Source organism: Amblyomma maculatum, unplaced genomic scaffold, assembly GCF_055883805.1.
Source record: "Amblyomma maculatum isolate TAMU_Amacu unplaced genomic scaffold, ASM5588380v1 scaffold_13, whole genome shotgun sequence".
Taxonomy (NCBI): domain Eukaryota; kingdom Metazoa; phylum Arthropoda; class Arachnida; order Ixodida; family Ixodidae; genus Amblyomma; species Amblyomma maculatum.
In genome coordinates, this window is record NW_028146738.1 from 13,401,998 (window position 1) to 13,425,689 (window position 23,692).

Here is a 23,692-nt window from a genome sequence, read left to right on the forward strand (position 1 = left end):
GCGGCAGCTGGCTTGAGCAGAAACTAGCTTGTATCACGGCTATCGTTCTTACCAGCAATTTGCTGCTGGTCAGCGATCCTCACGAGGGCTTCATACTTGATATTCGGCTCAATATTCCAGACGCCAACAAATTTTAGCACGCTTTATTTCGGACATCGGTGCTAACGATCCGCCGTGTCGGTCGCGAACGGTATGCGGGAGGAGGGGCCACAGCGGCGACGTTTACGGCGGTCAAGGAGGTGCTGCCATCGTGCGGTGCTTGACCGTGCTGTTGACGCCTCGTCGGACGACACTCCGATACTCCTGAAACCACGTTATATAAATAAGATATTTGTAAATGAAGCTTCGTTCTGCCGATCCCTGCGTCGCTTCGGTTGCACTTAATGGGCAATGGCCACCTAACCGATAAGGGCGGCGAGCTGTAACAGCCCGCACAGAGTTCGAGCAGCGCACGAGCAGACGACTTTCGCAGCTACCGGAAGTGTGTCCGTGACGTCATGGCTGCAGTGGCCGCAGCGAATGGCAGCTTCTGGCTTGCTTGCCAGTCAACATGCCCGTGACGTCACGGTCCTGGGAAATAGTTCCATGCGACACCGCCAAACGACATCCTCTGTGCCCGCGAATTTCAAAAAACGCTGTTTTTAAAAATAATAAATCACTGGCTTTGTTCTAAGGAGTTATACTTTGGTTTAATGCTCAAAATAATTCGTTCTACACATTGAACGCGTTTATTAGTGTCTTCTTGGGGGCCGTTTCCGTGGACCTTTAAAGGCAAAAGCGAGAGTTGGCAGCACCTGCCAATTCAGCCGCGTCATGTCGCCTCATAACATCACACAACCCAACAACCAATCAGTGCACGACCATGTCACCGGCCAACTACCACCAGCCAGAGCCATGCCTGTGATTTTTAACTAACAATGCCAATACCAGATTTTCTGTATAACAGGGCCTTTGATGCTACTGCATTAAGATATGTTATTTACTACACTTTCGCTCGCTACAGTTACCCGTGGAAAGAGACTCCACAGTGTGGCACTGCATACTGGCACACTGGCATGCTGGGTGACACTGGCATGCTGGGTGACACTGGCATGCTGGGTGACACTGGCATGCTGGGGGACACTGGCATGCTGGGGGACACTGTGCTGGCACACTGGCAGTAGGTAGCCAGCATACAGACCACACGTGATACTAGCATGCAGGACAGAATACACCCTGCACAGAAGCGGGTGATGCCCTGTTCCCATTGACTGTAACGTAGAGCTTCGCATGATATATGCAATTTTATTTTCACACATTTCCTTCTGACGGCCCACACGACTGACTTCTGCAAACATATCATCAATGGCCTTTCGGTCAGAGATCCTTTTGGCAGTCGACATATCACTTGGGTTTTCAGTGGCCACCTTTTGTATTAGATCTAAAAAAAAGAGAAGATATGCATAAGTAACGGAAGCAAAATGGTGTTTAAGGTCATGGTATAGAAAAACTGTTGATCTGCCACTAATTTTAACATTCATTTCACAGGGGTGCAATAGAAGAAATAAGATTTGTAGCAATTTTTGGAGCAGCAAAATCCGTATTTGGAGCAGCTCACAGGAGAAAATAACCTCCGCTTTGCAGAATGAATTTAAATTTTGAAGCCATTAACCAGAGAAGAAACCTTACCTTCGGGGCAAACAAACAAAAAATATGTGAATATCGGACCGTATGGATGTGATCCAAAGGAAATCTAGCGAGGGCCACCTATTACAGGTGCTTGGCATATTTCGTTCCGGAATCTGGCGTGCACCTCTTTCTGTAAGCATTTTGTACCGCAAGGCGTGGCATCAAACAAAAAAAGAATGTTAGCCATACAACCAAGGTTAATTTTTCAAAAAAAGAAAAAGGATACAAACAGCTAAAGAATGTGCTTTTTTTTGCATCTAGCACGGTTTGACAATCTCATTCACAGATTCTTGCTTGCAAGACTCTTAAAACAATATTTTACTGTCTGCAAAATTCATAGCTTGTGTTGCTCGACGACAGCTCCAGTCGAGATTCAAAGCCATCAGCCTGCTATCAGCCTGTGCTTAAATGCGAGCGCAGTACCAAAAACAAAAATCTTCATTCAAAAGCAAAAAAAAAAAAAAAATAGCAACCCAAATGCAAAAGGGCAAATGCCAAAAGCAGATAGGAAAGCAAGTCGTATATATTCGTATAAGCAAGGCTATATATTTCGTGCACAGGGCAATTTAGATGTTCCGGCATCCATAAATGTTAATTCTGACAGTCTTGGGCTACATTGTGGTGTTATGGAATTCAAAATATGGCTGCTGCGCGTTTCCCGACATGCCGATGCCTCTCCCCTCCACCCCCCCAATTTATTATCACCAACAGAAGCCATAACTGATGCATCTCCTACACTATCTGACGGGACAGTGAGTCTTGAGTCTATCAACTAGACTGCATAAAAACATCCTTGCTGCACATGAATAGCCCAACAAAATACAGAAAACTTCCAGAAGCGACATAAAAAAAAAGCTAGATACACCCATTAAAAGCATGCAGTGCTTAAAACAAAGCATGGAAGTATTACTGCAAAATCAAAAATACTACCACGCCCCTTTTAGCAGTGCAACGCAGTAGCAATGGTGCCTCGTTACAAATGGCCTCTATGCATTAAAAGGATACTTCACCGCACGAACTGTGACCCGTGCGTTGAAGCATCCTCAAACTGCAACAGTTCAGCATACTCAAAGTGGAGGAAGCACGTGAATGCTAGAAAGGAAAATATGGGTAGGAGTTAGAACGGCATGAAGCCATCTCAAAATAAAAATAAAAAGGCCAGTGACATGCTGAAGTGTCTGAAACGTCACAACTGGCTATATCACGGTCGCAGAAAGTTGTCTCCGAGCATGGCAAATTTTTGCGGCCGTTCGGCGCATTTTGGTGCAAATTCAGCAAGTTTTGCGCACGCAGAATTATGCTGCTGTATCAAAATCGCACAATTGGCACAGCTGTTGCAGCACTGATTTCAGCAACAAGCATAAAACGAAACCTAGTCATGATTACCATCACTTTCTCAGGGGTTGCCGGCATCTCTGGAACACTGCCTGCAGTCCTTCTGCAATGCTGGCCCGTGAGGCTTCTCTCTCAACTCCACAGGTGTCCAGAAATACCATCACCATTTCCCGCTCCACTTTTGTCTCATTTTTCTTGCTTGTGATAAATTGAACTTTTCTCTCGTTGATGTACAGATTCGACCCAAAGTGAACCTGCAAGCACAAAATTGGCACACATAAAATATGTATATACAGAGGGTGGAAAAAAGAGGCACAGTCATCCATAATAAGAATTTGCAACACTAAGATGAGTTCAAAAAGTACTTCAGTGGTTATGTGGTTTAACATCACAACGTGACTCAGGCTATAAGAGACGCCACAGTGGAAGGCTCCAGAAATTTATACCACCTAGGGTTCTTCCACATGCAAGGCATCGCACAGCACAGTGGCGCCTTGCTTTTCATTTCACGAACTTTAAAAGTGCCCACTGCCGCCAGAATTCGATCCTGCATCCTTGAGTTCAGCAGTCGTTGCCCGGAATCAGATCGCGGACAGCCAATTGCAGAAGGCTTTGAGGTATTCAACTTCTGTTTTGGCCTTTTTTGCGACAAGTTTTTCTATAATCCGTTTTGGACGAAGGAAGATCCTGTAGACGATCACTTCATTTCGTCCATGCGCATACGAGGGCATCGAGTCGGTTGATTGGTAGGGTAATAAGGGAAAACAAAGGTTATAGAGTGGCTAGATATTGTTTACTTTCGAAAGGAGCTGGAGGAAGTCACTGCTTGCAATGGAAGTCTGCATCGATGTGCAGGAGCACGCCACGCACCAATGTGGTGTTTCCATTAGAAACCAGATGTGTTACATGAAATTTCATCAGTGTTATATCGTACTTCATGCTGTTAAGTGTTAGAAATGGAGTATTAGCCTAACTGTACTTCCCTAGACCAAACCGCGAGGCAGCAGTAACAGAGCAACGCTGAAAATGCGCTGCTCTGTTGCAGTCCCGTTGTTTGTGCGGTGTGCACTAGTGGCAACGGCAGGAGTTAGCGTAGTGATGGCACGACGCATCGCCAAGGATTGTCGCTTCACATGGTTACGACTTAAATGTATTAGCTCCTTTAAATGGCTTAATATTGCTTTAATAACATTCACCATCCAGCTTGGCACAGGAAAATGCTGTGCATTCTAGACACTTATCGCACTATGGCTGTATTCGCACTTTTGCAGATGTTGCATGTGTTCGTGATCAGGGTGTCCGGCCCGGCCCACCCAAGATAAATATACCTGGGCCCAGACCAAGCCCAAGGGCTTCTGAGCAGCCCCAGCCCGTGCACAGCTCTAGAACCTACCTTAACTATAAATCAGGTTTGGGGGTGCAGGTTAACTGCAAATTTTTTCCAGGGGAAGGGGGAGGCAGTGGTCACTGCACAACAATGCGCAGTCTCCCCATGTAGTCCGCCATTCCCATAGCCATCAACGCTTGTCAAACAGATAAGGAGCCAACAGAAGGCAGAGGCAAATCCACATCCATAGCATAGTCTTTATTCTCCATGCCATTGGTCGCTTTGTTCTGCCAGCAGTTGTTAGGCCTTTTGCAAGGTGCTGTTTCAACACCCTATCAACACAGTTTGCACTGATAGCCTTTGTTTTGGTGCCATGAGTGCGACTCGGCAGCAGTTTTTCACAGCGAAAAACAAGCTAAAGGTTACGAACCAGTTTTTTTTTTACCCTCCCGCGCAGACTGCTAGCGCGCTCCTGCTCTCGACACTAGGCAACATCTGTCAGGCGCGCGTGACAGGGGACTGCAGGACTGTGGGTCATACGGATGCCCCGCATTGAATAAGTGTTTGTGAGCGATCATTCTTCAATGCTGTCGTTAACGCACTGTACCGCTTATGCATGGAGGTGTATGCTGTGCCTCGCTACTCATACCTGTCCCTGTTCCAGAGAGTACAACAGCATTTTAAAGCGCACTGTTCTTTTTTTGAAGCAATATACGAAGGTAGTCGACCATGCAGGTTGCAAACTGTAAATCGCCGTTTATGCGCAGTGGCGGCGTTTTTTTCTGAGACTGCCCTTCGCATAATTCACACGTTTCGCTTTTTACTTTTTTGATTCTGCGAATGAGAATGTAAAATTTCGGACTGGACTCCATGATGTGAGATGTAACCAGATCTGAGAGCTCCGCGCTGAAGGTTGCTTAGGCAAAACGCATGTTTTCGGCCACCAGTGGTTTGTCTTTGGCTTTCGTTTGCCGTTCCTTAACAGCAGTGTAAGTCTGACCATGGGCGAGTTGGTAATCCAAGAGAGTGCAGACAGCGCAAAAAAAAAAAATACTAGCACAAAGTTTTTTTTTTTTTTTATGGTGCTGTGTGCAATTTGACTGTAAGCAATACAAATTGTTATTTCCTTATCGCAGAGAAAAGTATGCGTGCAAAACATTTGAGCGCAATAGCTTTTTGCTGTCAGCATCTCCCGAGACACAACACAATTTCATTACATGCTTTGACCTGGCCCAAATGGCTAAACAGCTCTTTCACACACACTGAAAGCACTGAAATAGAATATACTTGTATTCAGCTGCTACTGTGTTCATATTTGTTCAAAACTTAAAAGAAATAGAGAAACTGTGCTGTGTCCTCTAGCGGTGGCTCTGTGGATAGGGCTCTTCACTGCGGAGCCAGAAGACATGGGTTCGATCACGGAAGCTATGGCCGCTCTTCGATGAAGATGAAGGCGCTTGTGATGTCATGTGATGTGTTGTGTGATGTCAGCGCGCGTTAAAGAACCCCAGGTATTTGCTAAATTTCCGGAGCACTTCACTACGGCGTACCTCATTGCCGATGCCACTTTTGGATGCTAAACTCCATATACCACTGATAACAGAGTTGTCATGCTCCAGCCAGCATTTCTTTGCTGCAGTTTCTTCCTTTGGCATGTACAAAAATGCTTGAAATACAGGCATTACGGTTTGATAGGCACTAGATTTTCCAGGGATAAAATGAAACGATCCTAATGTGGTGGTATGTATAAAGCACAAAAAAACTTGCCTGCTGTTAGCCTGTCGACTCAGATGCGCACACCGCGATAATTTGTTGGTGTTAATGGCACACACCACGCTAACAACAACACAACGCAATTGGTGAGGTTCGAAATGGCTGGTATGAAGGAAGAGCTCACTGGAAGTGAAATTATATGCGAGTCGTACGCAAGAGTAATGGTTTGGTTTGGTTCGTGGGGTTTAACGTCCCAAAGCGACTCAGGCTATGAGAGACGCCGCAGTGGAGTACTCCGGAAATTTAGAGCACCTAAAGGTTTTTTAACGTGCACTGACATCGCACAGCACAACGGGTGCCTTGCTTTTCGCCTCTATCGAAAAGCGGCCGTTGACGGCCGGGATACGATCTCACATCCTTGGAAACAGTATTCGAGCGCCATAACCACTGCGCCACCCCAGCGGGGTGCAAGAGCAATGCTTGCAATTGTTCAGACATTTTGTCATCAGTAAGGCACCAAAATGACAGCATTATAGCGCAGTTGCATGCTGAGCATCAAACACTGTTAACGTGAATGTAGTACTAAATCCCACTAATAACTAGTCGATTTTAACTCTACGACAATGAAAATAAACTTGCTCCAACACAATCATGCCATGAAAATATTTTTGGCAATTTTGTCTAGCTCCCGAACGCTAGCTGAACGTGGCTACTGAACAGGCACGGTCCCGCAGTCCCCAAGGAAGTGTCCACGTGGCGGCGCGCCGGCAAAAAATGGCAGCGCCCGGGAGCAGCTATAAATCTGGTCTATAGCCACTGGAAATTTGCAACAAAGCTGCAGCAAAAGAAAATGACGTCGAAGAGTTGTGCATTCGCAAGTGGAGGAAGACAAAAAAAAATCTTGAAACAATTACAAGCGTTTCGTGGCCTGAAGACTGGATTCCATTCCGTCCCCCTTTATTCACTACATAGTCAAGTGTGCCTTTTTTGGAGAAAAATTAATTTTGGGTAAAAATTAAGAATAGAGTACAGAAATGCAGGGATGTAACAGCTGAAATAGGATTTGTAACAATTTTAAGAGCAGCAAAATCTTAATTTTTGGAGTAGTAATATCCATATTTGGAGCAGCTGAACAGAAAAAAACTGCACTTAGCAGCAGCATGAAGTTTTGGAGCCATTAAACAGGGAGGAAACATTACTCTCGGCACAAAAAAATGAAAAGATGTGAACATCGACAGTATGAACGTGATCCAAAGGAAATCTAGAAAGGGCCATCTATCACCGGCACTTAGTATATTTCTTTTAAAAATCTGGCATGTACCTATTTTTGTAAGTAAGCATTTTGTATTGCAAGGCATGCTATCACACTAAGAAAAAAAAGAATGTGAGCCATAAACCCGAGGAGGTTAATTTTTCAAAGTTCCGGGACTGAATAAAAAACCAAAATCTAGAGAATATTCCTTCCTTTTTTTCTGCATCTAGTGCGGTTTGACGATCTTAATCATGGGATCTTATGCCCCACCGGGGTGGCGCAGACAACTATTCCCAAGGATGCGGGATCGAATTCCGGCCTCGGCGGCCGCTTTCCATGGGGGCAAAAAGCAAGGCGCCCGTGTGCTGTGCGATGTCAGCGCACGTTAAAGAACCCTAGGTAGTCGAAATTTCCGGCGTCCTCCACTACGGCGTCTCTCATAGCCTGAGTCGCTTTGGGACGTTGAACTCCACAAAACACAAACAAAACAAACTCATGGGATCTTATCTTGCTCGGAAGACTCGCAAAACAATGTTTTACTGTCTATGAAATCTACAGCTTGTCTCATGCAAGTGCAGCTCCGGAAGAGCTCAATTGGAAGTCTATGCCCAAAAGTGACACCAGTACAAACGCATAACAAAAAGCAATGCTGGTTCAAAAGAAAACGCAAACAAATACCAAATACAAGAAAAACAGCAACCAAAAGACAAAGGGGCTATGCCGAAAGCAGATAAGAAAGTGCGTAATAAGCAAAAAAAAAAACAATTAGCGAGAATGTCTTCGGCCTGTGACTGACTCTTCCTAGAGGTTGGCAATGACGGTTTTGCCTGAATATTTGATTAAGGGGAGCAGGGCGATGAGTCGGGATATTAAGTTAAATATTTCATGCACAGAACAGACTGCAGAAAGGGTTAACGTGAGTGTTCAAAGCCAATCAAGATTCTTAATTATGAACTTCACTTTGAAGGCAAACAGCCAGCCACCTGTCAGAAAGGCAAATCATCCTTTGACACCATTTATATCACTCCAAGTGATGAGCGGTTGCAATAAATCTGGTTGTTCCAAGTAGCTAGATTTTCATTCAAGTACATTCAAATCTCGTTACTACAAACACGTTAACATATATATGTTAGCAAACAGAGAGAGTCGGTGCAATGAAGTATGCACCCGATGAAGCATTGCACAAAGCGGAAGGTATAGAGGTTTTTAATCAGTCGTGTGCTGCACGCAGTAGAAGAAAATAACTTATTTCTTCAAAGGAAGCAGCTTTGAAGTTCGTGAAACATTTTCATTTCAGATCTGGCTTTTATGCATGTCTCTACTGCTAAGATACATCATTTTCATACCAAGATTAGATCACTCCCTTATAACCACTAATTTTTCAGTACCGTGATAATTCAAAATAATGAACCATTTTAGCCCAACATGATTCATAATATCGAGATTTGGCCATGAAAATCCAGTGCCCAGAAAAATTCAAGGCATTCCACTTTTTTTCTTGCCGAGATACATGGATGCATATTATAAACGAGTAAACAGGATACTTCTAGATAGTTTCATTTTACAAATGCCTTAAAGCCATGCATCTGTCAAAATATATGAAGTCTGTGCTAGCACCACACCATATTAAAGTGCTGTTTTAGTTTTCCAGGCCATATGTAACTGCATTAAATAGGATAAGCAGAACATGTCACATCATACAACATGCACACGTTAAATAATACTCTTGAACGATCAAAAGTCACAGCCGTCTAGCTTTGTTAGGGACTTACATTTCTTCCCGTGACTTCAAAGAGCTGAACACGAGGCGGAGAGGTGGGGAGTGGGGGGGGCGCCAACTTTCGCACGAGCCATGTTGACTGAAAGGGAAGGTGAAAAATACAGGTCAAATATGAGATACTTGTATGGACTGACATTAGGAAGTGGCGCTCCAGATACCTTTTGCAATGACAATAACATGTACGGCACCTGTTTCTAATAAAGTAGCCATGTATGAACAAAAGGACAAAAAGCAGGCAACAAGGTATTTGCATTATGTTGTGTATGTAATAGACAGTAAAGCAACACTAGTAGCAGGTCTGGGAAAATTGTATCAGCAGAGATATATCCATTGCAGGCCAAAGGCCTCTTTCATAGTCTTACAATTAACCCGGTCCTCTGCTAGCTGCATCCACTTGACCCCTGTGAACTTCTTAAATTCATCCGCTCACCCAACTTTCTGCTGCACCCTGCTATGCTTTAGTTACCTTGGAATCCAATTTGTCGCCCTAAGTGACCATCGACTATCTTCTGTTTGATAAACAAGTATGTGGCAGTTTTATCAAACATTATTTACGTAGTGTCCAAAAACATCAAACAAGAATATTTAGGGTGCCTTCTATGGACACAGTAATGAGGTTGAGCCTTGTGGAAGTAAACAGTATGTGCATATTTTCATTTCTGGGGGCTTTATCTGTGGTTATGTAGGCTGCTGCTAAAATGTCTACATACAAAAAAACCTCCAAAACAAGAGAATTAGAACAAAAATAAACTCAATAAGAATGAATATACATCATTCCAAGACTACATCCTCCCATTCCTTGAAAAAAAAAAATTAAGCAGTGCATCCTCGATTATGCCAAAATGGTAGGTGGATGCCACTGTAGGATGGCTCGAAGAGAGCTACTGAATGAATACAGTAGGTAATAAACAATGCAATCACTTATACTTAAAAGAATACAGTATACATCAAGATGAAAGTGAATGCAGGTTGTCTGGTGCCTTGTTGATGAAGGCAGCTGATGTACGATCAACGACTGTGCCAGTAACACCAACAAATTATCGTGGTTCGTTCATCGGAATCGACAAGCTAACAGCACGCAAGTTTTGTTGAGCTTTATTTATAAACAACGGAGCATTAGGATCATTTCTTTTCATCGCTGGATAATCTAGCACCTATTGAACAGCAGTGCCTTCATGTCAAGCATGATACTTTTTTTGATCCTGCACATACATTGTCATACACGCCAAAGGAAGAAACTGCAGCAAAGAAATACTAGCTGGAGCATGACAACTGTTTTTATGTGGTATATGAAGTTTAGCGTCTAAAAGTGGCATCTGCTATGAGGTACGCCGTAGTGAAGTACTCCGGAAAGTTAATGAATGCCTGGAGTTCTTTAATGTGCGCTGGCATCGCACACCACACAAGCGCCTTCAGCTTCATCTTCATCGAAGAGCTGCCATAGCTTCCGTGATCGAACCCATGTCTTTTGGCTCAGCAGTCGAGAGCCCTATCCACAGAGCCACTCGCTGGAGGACACAACACAGTTTCTCTATTTCAAGTTTTGAACAAATATTAACACAGTAGCGGCTGAATACGAATATTCTCTATTTAGACGCTTTCGGTGTATGTGAAAGATCTGTTTAGCCATTTCGGCCAGGTCATAGCATGTAATGAAATTATGTTTTTGAGTCTTAGGCAGAAATCACAAAAAGCTACTATGCTCAACCATTTTTCATGCAGACTTCTCTGTGAAACAAGGAAATAAAAATTTGAATTGCTGATAGTGGGAGTGCAGACAGCCCAAGCAAAAAAAAAAAAAAAACATCGGAAACGTAGCTCCACATTTTTTTTTTTTTTTTTTTTGCGCTGTCTGCACTTGTGGATTGCCCAACTCGCCCAAGCGTCTGTTATAATCGGACTTAAACTCGCGTTAAGGAATGGCAAATGAAAGCCAAAGACGAACCACTGGTGGCCGAAGGCCAAAAACACGCTTTGCCTAAGCAACCTTTAGCGTGAAGCTCGCCAATCCGGTTACATCTCACACCATGGAGTCTGGTCCAAAATTCGCAGAATCAAAGAAGTAAAGAAGGAAGACATATGCATTCAATGCTTGTGAAGGGCAGTCCGAGAAAAAAAATACGCCACTGCTGCGCATGAACGCTGATTTACAGTCCGCAACCTGCATGGTAGCCTACCTTCGTATATTGCGTCAAGAGGACAGTGCGTTTCAAATTGCTGTAGTATTATGTAGAACAAGGACAAATGTGAGTAGCAAGGCACAGCACACACCTACATGCGTAAGTGGTAGAGCGCGTTAACTACAGAATTTGACAACGATTGCTCACAAACACGCGTATTCAACGCGAGGCGCCTGCGTGATCTGCGGTCCCGCAGTCCCCATACATACGTCGCCTGGTGTCTAGAGCAGGAGCGCGCTGGCAGCCTGCGCGTGAGGGTAAAAAAATCTGGTCTATACCAAGCAGATATGTCTGGCCAACAATAACTGTTAGCAAGGTAGCGTCCAAGCAACAAATACAAAACCAAGATCATCACTCACATCGTCCAAACAAGACAGTCACTACTCTCGCCACAGACACAAACTTAAACAAAAAATAAACATCTACAGCTGCCATGAATTAGGTTCACATTCCCTCCCAATACATCTAAATGTGTCCGCTTTCTGAGTTTCAAAGGAAAAAAAAACACATCAAGGCAACCCTCCTTTCAATTGCTGATCACCTTGGCCAATCTGGTCAGCTGCAGTTCATTACAAAACACGACTGCTTTTGCACCAGCTTTCTTCCTCACAAACATAAAATTCTTAATTTCCTGGGTTGCCTTCTCTTTGTATAGGCCAGCCGTAGCTGCGAAGCCCCGTTGTTTGTCAGTTTGAAGAAAACGAAGGTTATTCCTCAGAAGGTATTTAAAATCATTGATTTTTTAGAGGAATAACCTTCGTCTTCTTCAAACTGACAAACAACGGGGCTTCGCAGCTCCGGCTCATCTTCCGAGAAGTCCTCAGTAAGTCTTCAAGCCCATCCAAAAAGCATTCCTCATGCACCACACATCCCTAGCAACAACTCATAAACAGCCTTCAAGAACTGAAATTTCATTTTTGCACAAGGACAAAGAGGCATCAATGAACCATGTGCTGTCTTTCTTTTGTATCTATAACGCCTCAAAAACTTCTCTGCCAATCCTATTCCGACTCTTGCCTAATAAGAAGACCTTAGGCAATTAAAAAGAATTTTATGCTTGTGAAGAAGAAATGAACTGCAGCTGACCAGATTGGGCAAGGCAATCAGCGATTCAAATAAGGGTTCCCTTCATATGTCTTGTGTTGAAACTCACAAACCGGACTCATTGTTTAGATGTATTGTGCGTGAATGTGAACCTGATTCTTGGCAGCTGCAGATGTGTGTTTTTTTTTAGTTTGTGCCTATGTGGCGGGAGTTTTAACTCTTGTTAGAAGATGTGAGTGACAGTCTTGGTCTTGTATTTGTTGCTTGGATGCTACCTTGCTAACATTTACTATTGGCCAGACATATCTGCTTGGGATAGAAGATGTGTGCGAGTGTGCTGTACTTGAGAGTAGAGGAGGAAGTTGTGGCCGAGTGTGCAAGAGGAAATTCGGGTACAGTTTTGTATTACAGTTTGTAGTGTGTGCCTGTTTCGTGTTTGTTTCTATGTGTTTGTCTAGGCTTCACTGCAATTCTGAGTATTATGCACAAACTCACCCCATAAGCTGCTACACCACCCTTTACTGACTATCAAGGAGGTGACAAATTATGAATGTAACATACCTCATCGGGAGTTTTGAAAGATTTGAATGCCTTGAGGATGTTCTGCATCTCAATGTGATTCGCCTGGCACTTCCATTTCCTTTTCTCTTTTTCGGTTGGACATTATGAGGCCTTTGAAGAAGACAAGTCGCTCACAGATTAGCGTGCAGTTGAATAGATGATCCTTCAGTTGATCAGCTCCAGCGTTCTGCTGCCACCCTCATAGTAGTCAGCCGACCTATCTATTTTCCTTTAAATAAATCTTGCTCTGTAGACATACCGGTTGTCTAAAATAGCCAGTTTGCAATGACCCCACAATGCAAAACCGTTACTCAGCAAGCACCTTTACGATTCTCAAGGAAGTGGCAGCTAATCATACTATTATAATAAAATGAACCCCAAGTGATATTGCTCATGTACTTTCACTTACTATTTAGAGGGTCACAATGTATCTAATACTGCACACATGTTAGCCTCATCTTGCAAAGCACTTTTGAATTGGTCCCTCATCCAGACAATAAGTGTTGCATGTATAGGCTACAGCTTTAAGTAATGGACTGTCCAACTGGACCACATCACAAATAAAACTGCAATTAATAAATACCCTAACTATTATGTACAGCTCTTTTGAGCACAGCTGGTCATGGCGTGATGACAGAAAAATCCTTACCTTAGCAGACTTGGTGACTTTGCCAAGAATCAGCCTTGGCACTGGGGTCCACGATATCTTAAAAGAAGCCATCAGCTCTCTGAGACCTTCTGCATGACAACACACAAAAGACATGAGAAGAGCTCGCATAGAAGCTTTTGTTAAATGCCTAAAGTGGATAGAAACTAATATGGTACGATATCCAAAATGAACACAAGTGCATGATGTATAGAATTCGTGAAACTGCTCCAACACTCTGCCCAAGTTTGCTGAGCTGTTCGTAATGGCAAAGTTATGAATTCAGGCTCTGTCATATTAGGTGCAAATATGCAATCACAAAAACTATAAGCGGTAAGGGATAAATATGTGCAGCTACATGACATAAGCCCGTGTCTTGTCTTGAAACTGTTTCCCTTCCACATGTTATTGCCAATAAGCATACAGGCAAAAATGAGTTAAAACTTCCTCCTTAAAAGGTCCTCTTGTTTGTGTACAGGCACGCTGACTGAGCTCTTCCGACATATAAAACTAACGAGGGTCGTTCTGCACCAAACGTCCCGGAGGTAGCACTCAACCTGATTTGTCCAAAAACATTCCCGATGACTCATCCCAAGGCATGTTTGAAAGCTTAAAATTGCTCCAAAACATTTTTCTGAGTTGAGCAAAATTCAAATGTTTCGAAAAAGCGAGAAACCAAGTATCACATTCAATAAACAATAAAGCATTCAAAATTTTCGAAATCTTTCCTTAAACATTGTGTAAGAAATACTCAAAGTACAAAATTTTCATTTCGTTACAACTATCAACAAGCTTTTGGGAATTAGAAAATAGCCATATTGCTTCCCTAGATGTCATTTATAACCAATGTTACATCTAGTAAATCAGTGTATATCGAAATAGAAAACAGTTTGCAGAAAGAAGTGCATGTTGAACCATGAAGACATGTTGGTGTCAGCCTGGAAGGGTTACAGTAAAAAAAAGAACGAACGTTAAGGCGCTAGGTAGAGCAGCTTATTGTCTTTCATTTCTGAATTTTTCATCGCATTAACTGTTGCTGTAAGAGAGAAAGTAATTTTTGATGTCGAGCTCACTGCTGCAAGTTGCGTCGCCTTTTAGCGCCCCTTCACCGCAGAGCACAGCTGGCATGTAATAATACACTTATCCGAAGAGAAGAGCACGCGACAGTGCGAAGTGCACACAGCTGAGGTGAGCGCTCGCGCAGAGGGTGCCTCGTTCGCATGAGGGGGGTGGGGGGAGTCTCATGAACACCTGTTCGACTAATCTTCCGATGTTTGCCTGAAATGCAGACCCTACTTAAGAACAATAACGTCCGGTAGCAGCGGTAAAAGCATTATACAGTAGGTCGTGGGTAAAAGCGTCGACGGCGCCTTGCACAGCGGTGAAAAGACAAGAGACAAAGCAACTTGCGGCGATAGAGCTCAAATAATTTCTTTTTGCGCTTTTATCCAGCAGTATCTCGATGAAAATTTCGGAAATGAAAAACAATATACTGTTCTGCGTAACCTCCTATTGCTCGTAAGCACTGCTTGAGAGCATACAGAAGTGGAGAAAGGCTTACCACTGACGTATTCCCCGCTGCCTTCGATTGCATACTGAGACGACACAAACACTTGAGACGAGGACGGATCCACCGCTGTTAGTAAACGACGCGCGCTGTGGTCAGGGAGCAGCTGATGCCAATATGACACGCAGGCAGAAGTAAAATACGGCAGATAACACAAAGATAACCCAATATACAATAGGCCGTGGGCCACACAGACCGGTGACCGTTGATACACACCAGCGCCTGTACACACACATGCGAACTGCCAAGCAGTTACATGTGAGTAGTAGTATCGTAGTATTGTATACAAAAGAGCAACAATAATTAACAATCATTTTATCAATAATATATTAAAAAGTTAACCTGTTTTTGAAACGTTTTGAAAGCCAAAAATGGAGCATAAGTTTTCTTTTATTTTCAACCAATGGGAACCAGAAGTACAATCAACAGCCGAGACGCGGGAAGTTTGAAATTATGGATTGTAGCGGCGTTCAAAATTGCAAACCAATCAGCTTACTATCTGTTACATATAACGGTGTTTACTAACGTAATCACAAAATCGCTAACACAATTACGACAATCTTAGACTTCAATCAAGCAAAAGATCAAGCAGGTTTTCGAAAATTTCATGTCCATATCATCAATCAGGTGATAGCAAAATGCTAGGAATATAATAACCAATTAAGCTACCAGCCCTTATACATAGCATTCATTGATTACGAAAAAGCATTTGACTTAGTAAAAACCTCGACAGTCATGCAGGCATTGTGAAATCAGGTTGCAGACGAGCCGTTTGTAAAAGTACTGGATTAAGATATATATGGCGGCTGCACAGTAACCATTAAGTATACACTCTGAAGGGCTGGTTGGTTCATACTAATTGAACGGGTAAAACTGCGCAAAATAGACAGGACGTAAGAAACACACAGGCACAAACAAGGCGCAGACGCAGTTTTACCCGTTCAATCAGTAACCATAGTTCTGCATAAAAAAAGTAACAAAATTCCCATATAAAAAGGTACTACGCAAGGAGACACGACCTACCCAGTACTGTTCACAGCTTACTAAGAGGAAGTATTCAGAGACTTGGAATGGGAGCAGTTGATAAGGGCGGATGTCAGTAATCTGCAATTCTCGAATCGCGGTAATCTGCAAAGTAGCTCACGGGATGAACTGCAAAGAAGGATGATGACCTACATAGGAAAAGCAGAAAGGAGGCTTCAAAATCAATATGCAGAAGACTAAGGTAATGTTCAACAGCCTCGGGAAGGTAGATTCACAATAGGTAGCGAAGCACTGGAAGTAGTAGGCAAATATATCTAAGGGAACAAAATGTAGCGCACCAAGACAAGGACAGAGAAAGAAGACACACACAGCGCTGTCCAATTGTCTTGGTGCGCTACATTTTGTTCCCTTCGATCATGTACCAACAAGCCCAAGTATCTACCCTTCTGAAATATATCTACTTAGGACAGGTAGTAACCGCATCCAGACCATGGAAGGGAAATAATTAGGAGAATAAGATTGGGATGGAGCGCATTTGGCAAATATTCGCAGATTATGACTAGCAGGTTACCGGTATCACCCAGGAAGTATACAACAGCTGCATCTTACCTTACTCACTTTTGCGGCTGAAATGTGGAGGCTAATGAAAAGGGTTCTTTAAGAGAGTTAACTCCTGAGCTAGTTGGCTGTCACACATAATTACAAGGTATCGAGTGCAATACAAATACACACAAGAAAGAGTTCAGCATGGGCGCCCATGGTGTCCTTTTTCTTGTGTGTGTGTTTGTGTTGCACAGAATACCCTGTAAAAAGGTTCTTCTTAAGTTGAGGACAACACAGGGGCTATGTAACGAAAAATGATAGGTGTAACGTTAAGAGAAAGGAAGCACGTAGAGTGGGTCAGAGAAATAACTCGAGTTAATGACGTTCTAGAGGAAGTAATGAAGAAAAGAGCATGGGCAGGGCAGGTTGTGCTAAAAGAGGATAACCGATGGTCGTTAAGGGTAACAGATTGGATTCCAAGGAAAAGAAAGCGTAGCAGGTGGCAACAGGAAGTTTGGTGGGTGGAAGTGGTTAAGGAAGTTCGCATGGGTTAAGTGGATGCAGTTAGCACATGACCGGGTAAATTGGAGGAATAGGGGAGAGGTCTTTGCCCTGCAGTGGGTATAGTCTGGCTAATTATGATGATTATGACCGATGTCCAAACTTGGGAACAGTGGTGAACGTAAAGGTTGCGTTATCCTGGGCACACAGCAGTAAATTGGCTCTGAAGGTATATTGACCGTGTCAAAGAGTGCACCTATGTACAACACATGCAGTGGTGTGCACAAACTAGGTGCGAGAATTGCTGGTTAGTTTTTTGTGAAGTGCATCCAGCTTGGCATCCTTAGAAGAGTGCAAATACAGTTTTGCTACTAAGTTGCAGAAGCTTGGTACACAGGGTGACTTTTTGTTGTGCAGCAAGCCAATGATCACAGAGACACGCCTTCTCTTTCTAACTTGTGGTCTTCTTTTTCATGTTGAAACAGAGCAATATGAAATGATATGGGACAACACGGCATGTCGCACTTATCTCTAACTTGCATACAGGTTTTGCGATGCAGTTTGTGTTTGATTTGAAATAATTTCGACCATCTAGGGTTTTTGAATATGTGTTACTAGCATTTTGCAGCACATAAAAACTCTGCTTCTTTTAAAACGTAATGTCTGTAGGTAAGATTTTATCATGGAGCTTTTAAAGCTACTGAATTTCATGACCATAAGTTTTTTGGCACTCATTAAAATGAAACAGTATAATGTTTCTAATCCATATCAGCTAATTAAATAGACTATTTTATTTGTATATCCTGATATTATTAAGGGGAAAATTTCTTTTTGTGCCAGAATGCAAATCACAAAACCATGCTGTTTACGGTTTGCACCACATTCAATTGTGTGCTTTCTGAGTTTGTTGGTTGGTTTGTGGGATTTAACGTCCCAAAGCGACTCAAGCTGTACAGGATACTGTAGTGGAAGAGTCAGAAAATTTAGACCATTTGGGGTTTTTAGCGTCACTGACATCACGCAGCCTATGGGCGCCTTGCTTTTTGCCTCTCGAAAAGGGGCCGCCGTGGCTGTGATTTGATCCTGCATCCTTGGCCACAGAAGTCGAGCACCCTAATCACTCTGAATTAAGTCCTGGACACAAGCATTCTTTCAGGAGTTGTGCAGTATGTTTTGTAAGATTTTCTTTGTTTTGAAACAAAGAAGCTGTTCATGTACAACAAACTTAGTTGGTACACCTTTTCTCTATGCAGTGCATTTGATTTATGCACAAAAAGTTTTGGTTTGAAACAGGTGCAGATTTTATTTCTTAATTGTGAAATTATCAACAGTTAAAATCCTTTATGCAGTACCTAGACAATTCAAGCTGAAACTGCATCTACAATTGGCAGCAGTTCTATTTTTTATCTTGCTAATGGCTGTTCCATTGCTGTTCTTATGCTTCTGCTTTATCCATGTGGTGCATTGCTAGAGGGAGGAGGTATTTCTGCATTATACAATATTTCCATAGGTTAGCAGTGCAGTGCTACAAATCAAACCATCTCGAATAACAAAGTCGACATGTAATTTAGGTTCGGTGTTGTCCAAGGATATTTTTTTTCTTTGCTTTGAGAAGTGAAATGGATGAATACTAATGAATGCTTGCTTTCCTACAAAATGCTACTAGAATAATTATACACTGGAGATGCTGCCTGACAGAGTAATGGTGATTAATGTTGAGTGCAGCATTTATCTACATCTGAAAGCAGTTATTCTTTGATGTTTTCAATGAAATCTGTCAATGGTTTTCTGGCTCAAACTTCTTTCTCTTTTGAACAAGAGCCTACAGAGCCCTTGTAATTATCTCATGCATATCATAGTGAAAATCAGAATAGTGGGCGTGGAATAATAATTTGCTGTTTAATTATCAGGACCTGCACATTGGAAGCAGCACTGCCAGTGCGGATATGGTTGTGCCTTGTACTGATGCACAGCTGTGAGGCTGGAGCAAAAAGGTTTACCAAGCAAAGCCCTGTTTGCGATGGTATAGAAGTATCTGGTACTAAATAGATTTATGGTGACACTTGAAAAAATAAATATGATTATGTACACGTGAACCATATATTAACACTGACCGTGAAATGACAGAATTTTTTCAGGTTCATTTCTGGTTCGCATCTGTTTGCACATGGTGACCGCTTAGAAGTGCCCGCACTCTTGGCGCTAATCTAGAACTCACGAAAGTACTCTCGTAATGAGAAATTCAGGCTCGGTAGTTATCTAGTCTTCCTCAAACATCCCTGTTACAGCGGAGCACACCTTTGCCTCGGCAGGCGCGACGGGCGGGGAATTCTCTAGACCTCAAACATGCAGATTCAACATACATTTGCTGTAGCTGTGCAGTGAATATAAAAAGGCTGTGGCTAAAGGTACGTCGGACGGACCCGATCAATGGCTTTAAAGGTACTACATCCGACGTACTCGGTGTGTTTTTCTTCGGGATCGTCGGAAAAGCCTGACAGATCCGGGAAATATATCTCACGGACCCGATCGGTGGTGTTTACGTCCGGCGGACACGATGCGTTTTTTCTCCGGGATACGTCGGAAAACCAGGACGGATCCGAGGTCCTCGGATGTGTGATTGTAGCAATGGGTGATAGACTACGTGATGGCCCGATAGGTTTGCGTGTTTTGGACCGCGGCAGAGAAGCACAAGCGCATATGTAATCGTTGAGGCTATATGGTATCGATGACGGCCAGCCTGGTTGGTTATCCTGTGGATTATCGTCTACGATGGTAGTTTTGTAGTTTCGATTCTTCAAAGTTTCCTCACTTCCATCAGTGATCAAATGCGTCACGTAACGCGTCGCTTTCTGCTGATGCTTTGCGGTGCTGCAAGTTGTATACAGACAAGCGGCGCTGAAAAAGCTGCTGGGTACCGCCTGCGTGTCTCTAGTCCACCGTGATCTAATACAAGCATCGCGTCATTTTTGTTTGCTGTATGGCTGGAGGTATAGGCGCCGGTTTGTGCTTTTCGTGAGATGCGTGATGTCCGGACCACGGTCCGGACTACGTCCTGCGAGAGTGCTGTGATGAACGTGCGCTGAGCGTATTCACCACGACCTACTGTATTTTACATTAGGTCGTGGTATTCACATAGATGGTGTTCACTTATGATCGCCGATGATCCACGTGCATGTCAGTGTTTATTCAGTGGTAAGTCCGAAAATGTCGCGTAAAGAGAGCGTCGTAAACTTATTGACGCGCGCTGTGCAACAGTCAGACCAAAATAAGTGATCGACAATTTATCAGACTGCACTACGGAGCTTAAAACTCGGAAAATGGGCTATTTCTACAAAGTACACGCCTATTGTTTTGAAGCTTGCAAAAAGCATTGAACGGCAATACTTTAACCTGGCGTTGCACAAAGTTGGGAATGCACATGATGTAGTTTTCGCATGTTGGAGTGGACAGAAAAATAAGTGCTCAGCACCCCCAAGATGCGCATTACTACAGGTGAAAATATTAGCTGCCAGGCACAGCACCTTCCTTCAGGCTTTGTGCTGTTATTGAAGGCCACTTCATCATTAATAAAGGAACAAATGTGCTTTATATGTGTTAATGACTAGTCCTGTATTGTGTTTTTTTTTTTAGCTTTTCCTTAAATTTTTTTTTCTTGCTTTGTCAAGCTAGGCAAATGCAAATGGTACACGTTTATGCTTGTCAGTCCAAAGCTGAACATGAATATCTGCCTTGCATCTGACAGCTGTAATGCTGGAGAGGTTACACGCTGCGACTTCTTAGCATTGCGTTCTTACCCCAACATCGCGATACTTTAACCCCAGTGATGGCAGCCGCACTTTGGTGGAGGCGAAATGCAAACACATCTATTTGCTGCGATATGTCAATGCAAGGTACAAAGCCCAAGCAGTTAATCTGGAACCCTCCACTGCAGTATTCTTCATATATGTCACTTTAGGATGTGACACCCTACATACCATTTGTAGGATGTGCATTTATTTAGGTTTTGTAACCTCCCATTCATGTTGTGCAACATTTGGCTAATTATGGTTCTGGAACAGTTGTTGAAGATAAAACCGAAGCAGTTCTTGGATTAATTTGCTAATAGCACTTCTTTGAAGCTTGCATCAATGCTGGACAGTTGAAATAGCAAGCAGTTGAATTACAGGAGTGATGTAAAGGATGTATTTCAGTTCTGACAAATGGAACGTAATGGTCCCCTCCATGCATGCACAGGTGCCCTTAGACAAATACATAATCCGCCGTGGGATTGTGACACATACCAAGGGTTGACAGAAGGCCGTGTGGAGCCAATGTGGCATTCTTCATGAAGGCTAAAATAAAATTGTAGAACACATGCTGTCCCATGCAGAAAAAACTGGTCGTTTTGTGTATGATTATTTGACTATGAATAGCGTCTTACTCAGACAGTGATATGATATATAATATATGGTTTAGCATCCCAAAACAACTATGGCTATAAGGGACGCAATATTTGAGGGCTCAGGTATAATTTTAACCACCTGGGGTTCTTTTACAAGCAATGGCACCACACGGTGCATGATAGCCTATTGTTTTGCCTCTACTGAAATGCCTACTGCGGCTGGAATCAAATCTGCATCCATGGGTTCAACAGCCGAGCGCTCTTAACTACTGAGCGAACAAGATGGGGTCTAGTAACAAAAAGCATGCCATTACATTTCCTCCAAGCCTGTGGAGTTCTTTACAGAACTAATGTATACATGAAAAAGGAAATAGCAAAAAACACTAGTTTTATTGCACATTATATTCACATTTCAGCAAACATTCACTAAAAGGAAATTTCTCACAATGTTTGCATGGAAACTATGAACATCTTACAAAAGCAACATGATGCACTTACGGAACTCAAATTGTTAATGGGCAAGGTTGCATCTATGCTACTACACTGCACTTCTCACAAGACCACAAGCTCCATCAACTTTGGCCAATCACTTGATCAAACTAACGGAGACAGATGTCGCACACGACAGTTGATCGTCTCGCAACACATCTCTGCATTCGTTGCATTTCAATTTCATGCCTTTCCGCTAAGATTCGACTTTTGCTAGCACTGCTAGTCACCCATATTTTGTGAAATATTTATTTATGAGATCAACCTCCTCTTAATTGATGGTCTTAGGCATTCTTGATGCTATTATTTTGGCATCCTCCATACCTAGAAGAACGAAGAAAATGACTTAAGCTTTGAGTAGACAAAAATTAGGAAGATTCCTAACCTCCACCTGTAAGGGTATGATGTGCCAGTGTTGATGACTCTTGTCTGCGGATGCCACTGTGGATTCCCATTAATGTACACCCGTGAGCAAAAGTGGTATACTCGACGCAAACCGTAACGATTCATTTTTTTCAGTATAACAAAATGTGCCACACAAAATTGCTTGGGCAAGATGGCAAGTATATCAAGGAGGATACGTAATGCATATCTCAGAAATAACTGCTTCTCTGTCGGAAAAATCTGGTGGGCAGTTTTCTTGCAGCGTGTGGAGTATACCACTTTTTCTCACAACTGTATATGCCCTTTGCTACACACTTAATCCCTAATTTCTTAATTCATGTCTCTGTTATCTCACACATACTCATTAGCATGCAGTCATAGGCTGCCGTGTTATGTGAAAGACAACTTGACGGAGACCTCTGTAAGGCTTGTGTTAACCAAACTGTACAAATATGCCTACATGGCCTAGGAGTAACCTTTCTTACTTGGAGCTGAAACGTCTCAGAACAAATTTCAAGATGTAACTTTGCAAGCTCGAGTTAGCAGCTCCTGCCATATTGTGTGGCCTCGTGGCACTTTTGGTTTGTGCACAAGGTCTGTTTGTTAATCATGCTGGTTAACATGCATGAAAAAGACATTTTTGCACAAACATTGGTGGCAAATAGTCAAGTGGTGCACTGGATGTTTTGAAATGTGTACCTTTATTTTTGCAAGGGCAGCATCATCACATAACATGATCAAGAGTTCTGTCAGTGCTTGTGGTTACATGGCACGACCACCTCAGGGAGCGATTGTTGTTACAAGACCTCTTCTAACAGTGTGCTGACACCATTTCACTGTGCGATCAATATATATATATATATATATATGCATACCTTAGATAGCTAATGGTTGTGAGTCTCATTTATTTCTATGACTTGAAAGAAGTTCCTGTCGTCAGAAGCCGTACACTTTATGAACGCTGGACAGCTGTCTTCAAAGGTGCTGAAGAGAAATAACCGGCTAACCTAGCTGCAATGCTAAATTAGAGGTTGAATATACTGCATAAAAATACCAAGAAGCTTTTACAAAGAAAATTTGAGAGTGAAATTGCAGAATGATTGGAACATTGAAATAAACAACAAACTCAACTTTGTCAAACCTATCATTGAGGAATGGAAATCATGCTGTCATCAAAAACACATCATGGAGGACATTTTAGGCCGTCTTCGCAAAAGACACACCCACACCTGACACAGAGCTTCATAGTTATGAAAGCAATAAACCATAGAAAGCAATAAAGAAAGCAATAACTAGCAATAAACCATATCTTACTTTCATATGCACCAGACGCG

At 42.7% G+C, this 23,692-nt stretch overlaps 1 protein-coding gene across 4 annotated transcripts; it reads right to left on the reverse strand.

Moving 5' to 3' along the window:
* Positions 1-1,264: 1,264 nt before the first annotated feature.
* Positions 1,265-15,309, reverse strand: LOC146172220 (uncharacterized). 4 transcript variants are annotated; one of them, XM_084585925.1, is made up of 6 exons: positions 15,068-15,309; positions 13,510-13,598; positions 12,861-12,971; positions 9,068-9,154; positions 3,055-3,257; positions 1,265-1,420 (listed from the first exon to the last, which is right to left on the reverse strand). In XM_084585925.1, exons 3-5 carry the CDS (start codon positions 12,906-12,908, stop codon positions 3,057-3,059), a joined length of 336 nt encoding a protein of 111 aa, XP_084442051.1. In that variant the 5' UTR covers positions 12,909-12,971; positions 13,510-13,598; positions 15,068-15,309; the 3' UTR covers positions 1,265-1,420; positions 3,055-3,056. The 4 variants fall into 4 exon arrangements, with proteins under 4 accessions (XP_084442051.1, XP_084442049.1, XP_084442052.1 ...); XM_084585923.1 differs by lacking the exon at positions 12,861-12,971; XM_084585924.1 differs by lacking the exons at positions 1,265-1,420; positions 12,861-12,971 and adding an exon at positions 1,429-2,760.
* Positions 15,310-23,692: the final 8,383 nt, after the last annotated feature.

Excerpts from the sequence above, each read along its gene's own strand:
- LOC146172220 (XM_084585923.1), bottom strand. The coding sequence starts at position 13,581 with ATGGCTTCTTTTAAGATATCGTGGACCCCAGTGCCAAGGCTGATTCTT. Across the intron at positions 9,155-13,509 it reads AAGTCACCAAGTCTGCTAAG|TCAACATGGCTCGTGCGAAA; the intron begins GTAAGGATTTTT and ends CTTCCCTTTCAG. Across the intron at positions 3,258-9,067 it reads TTGAAGTCACGGGAAGAAAT|GTTCACTTTGGGTCGAATCT; the intron begins GTAAGTCCCTAA and ends TTGTGCTTGCAG.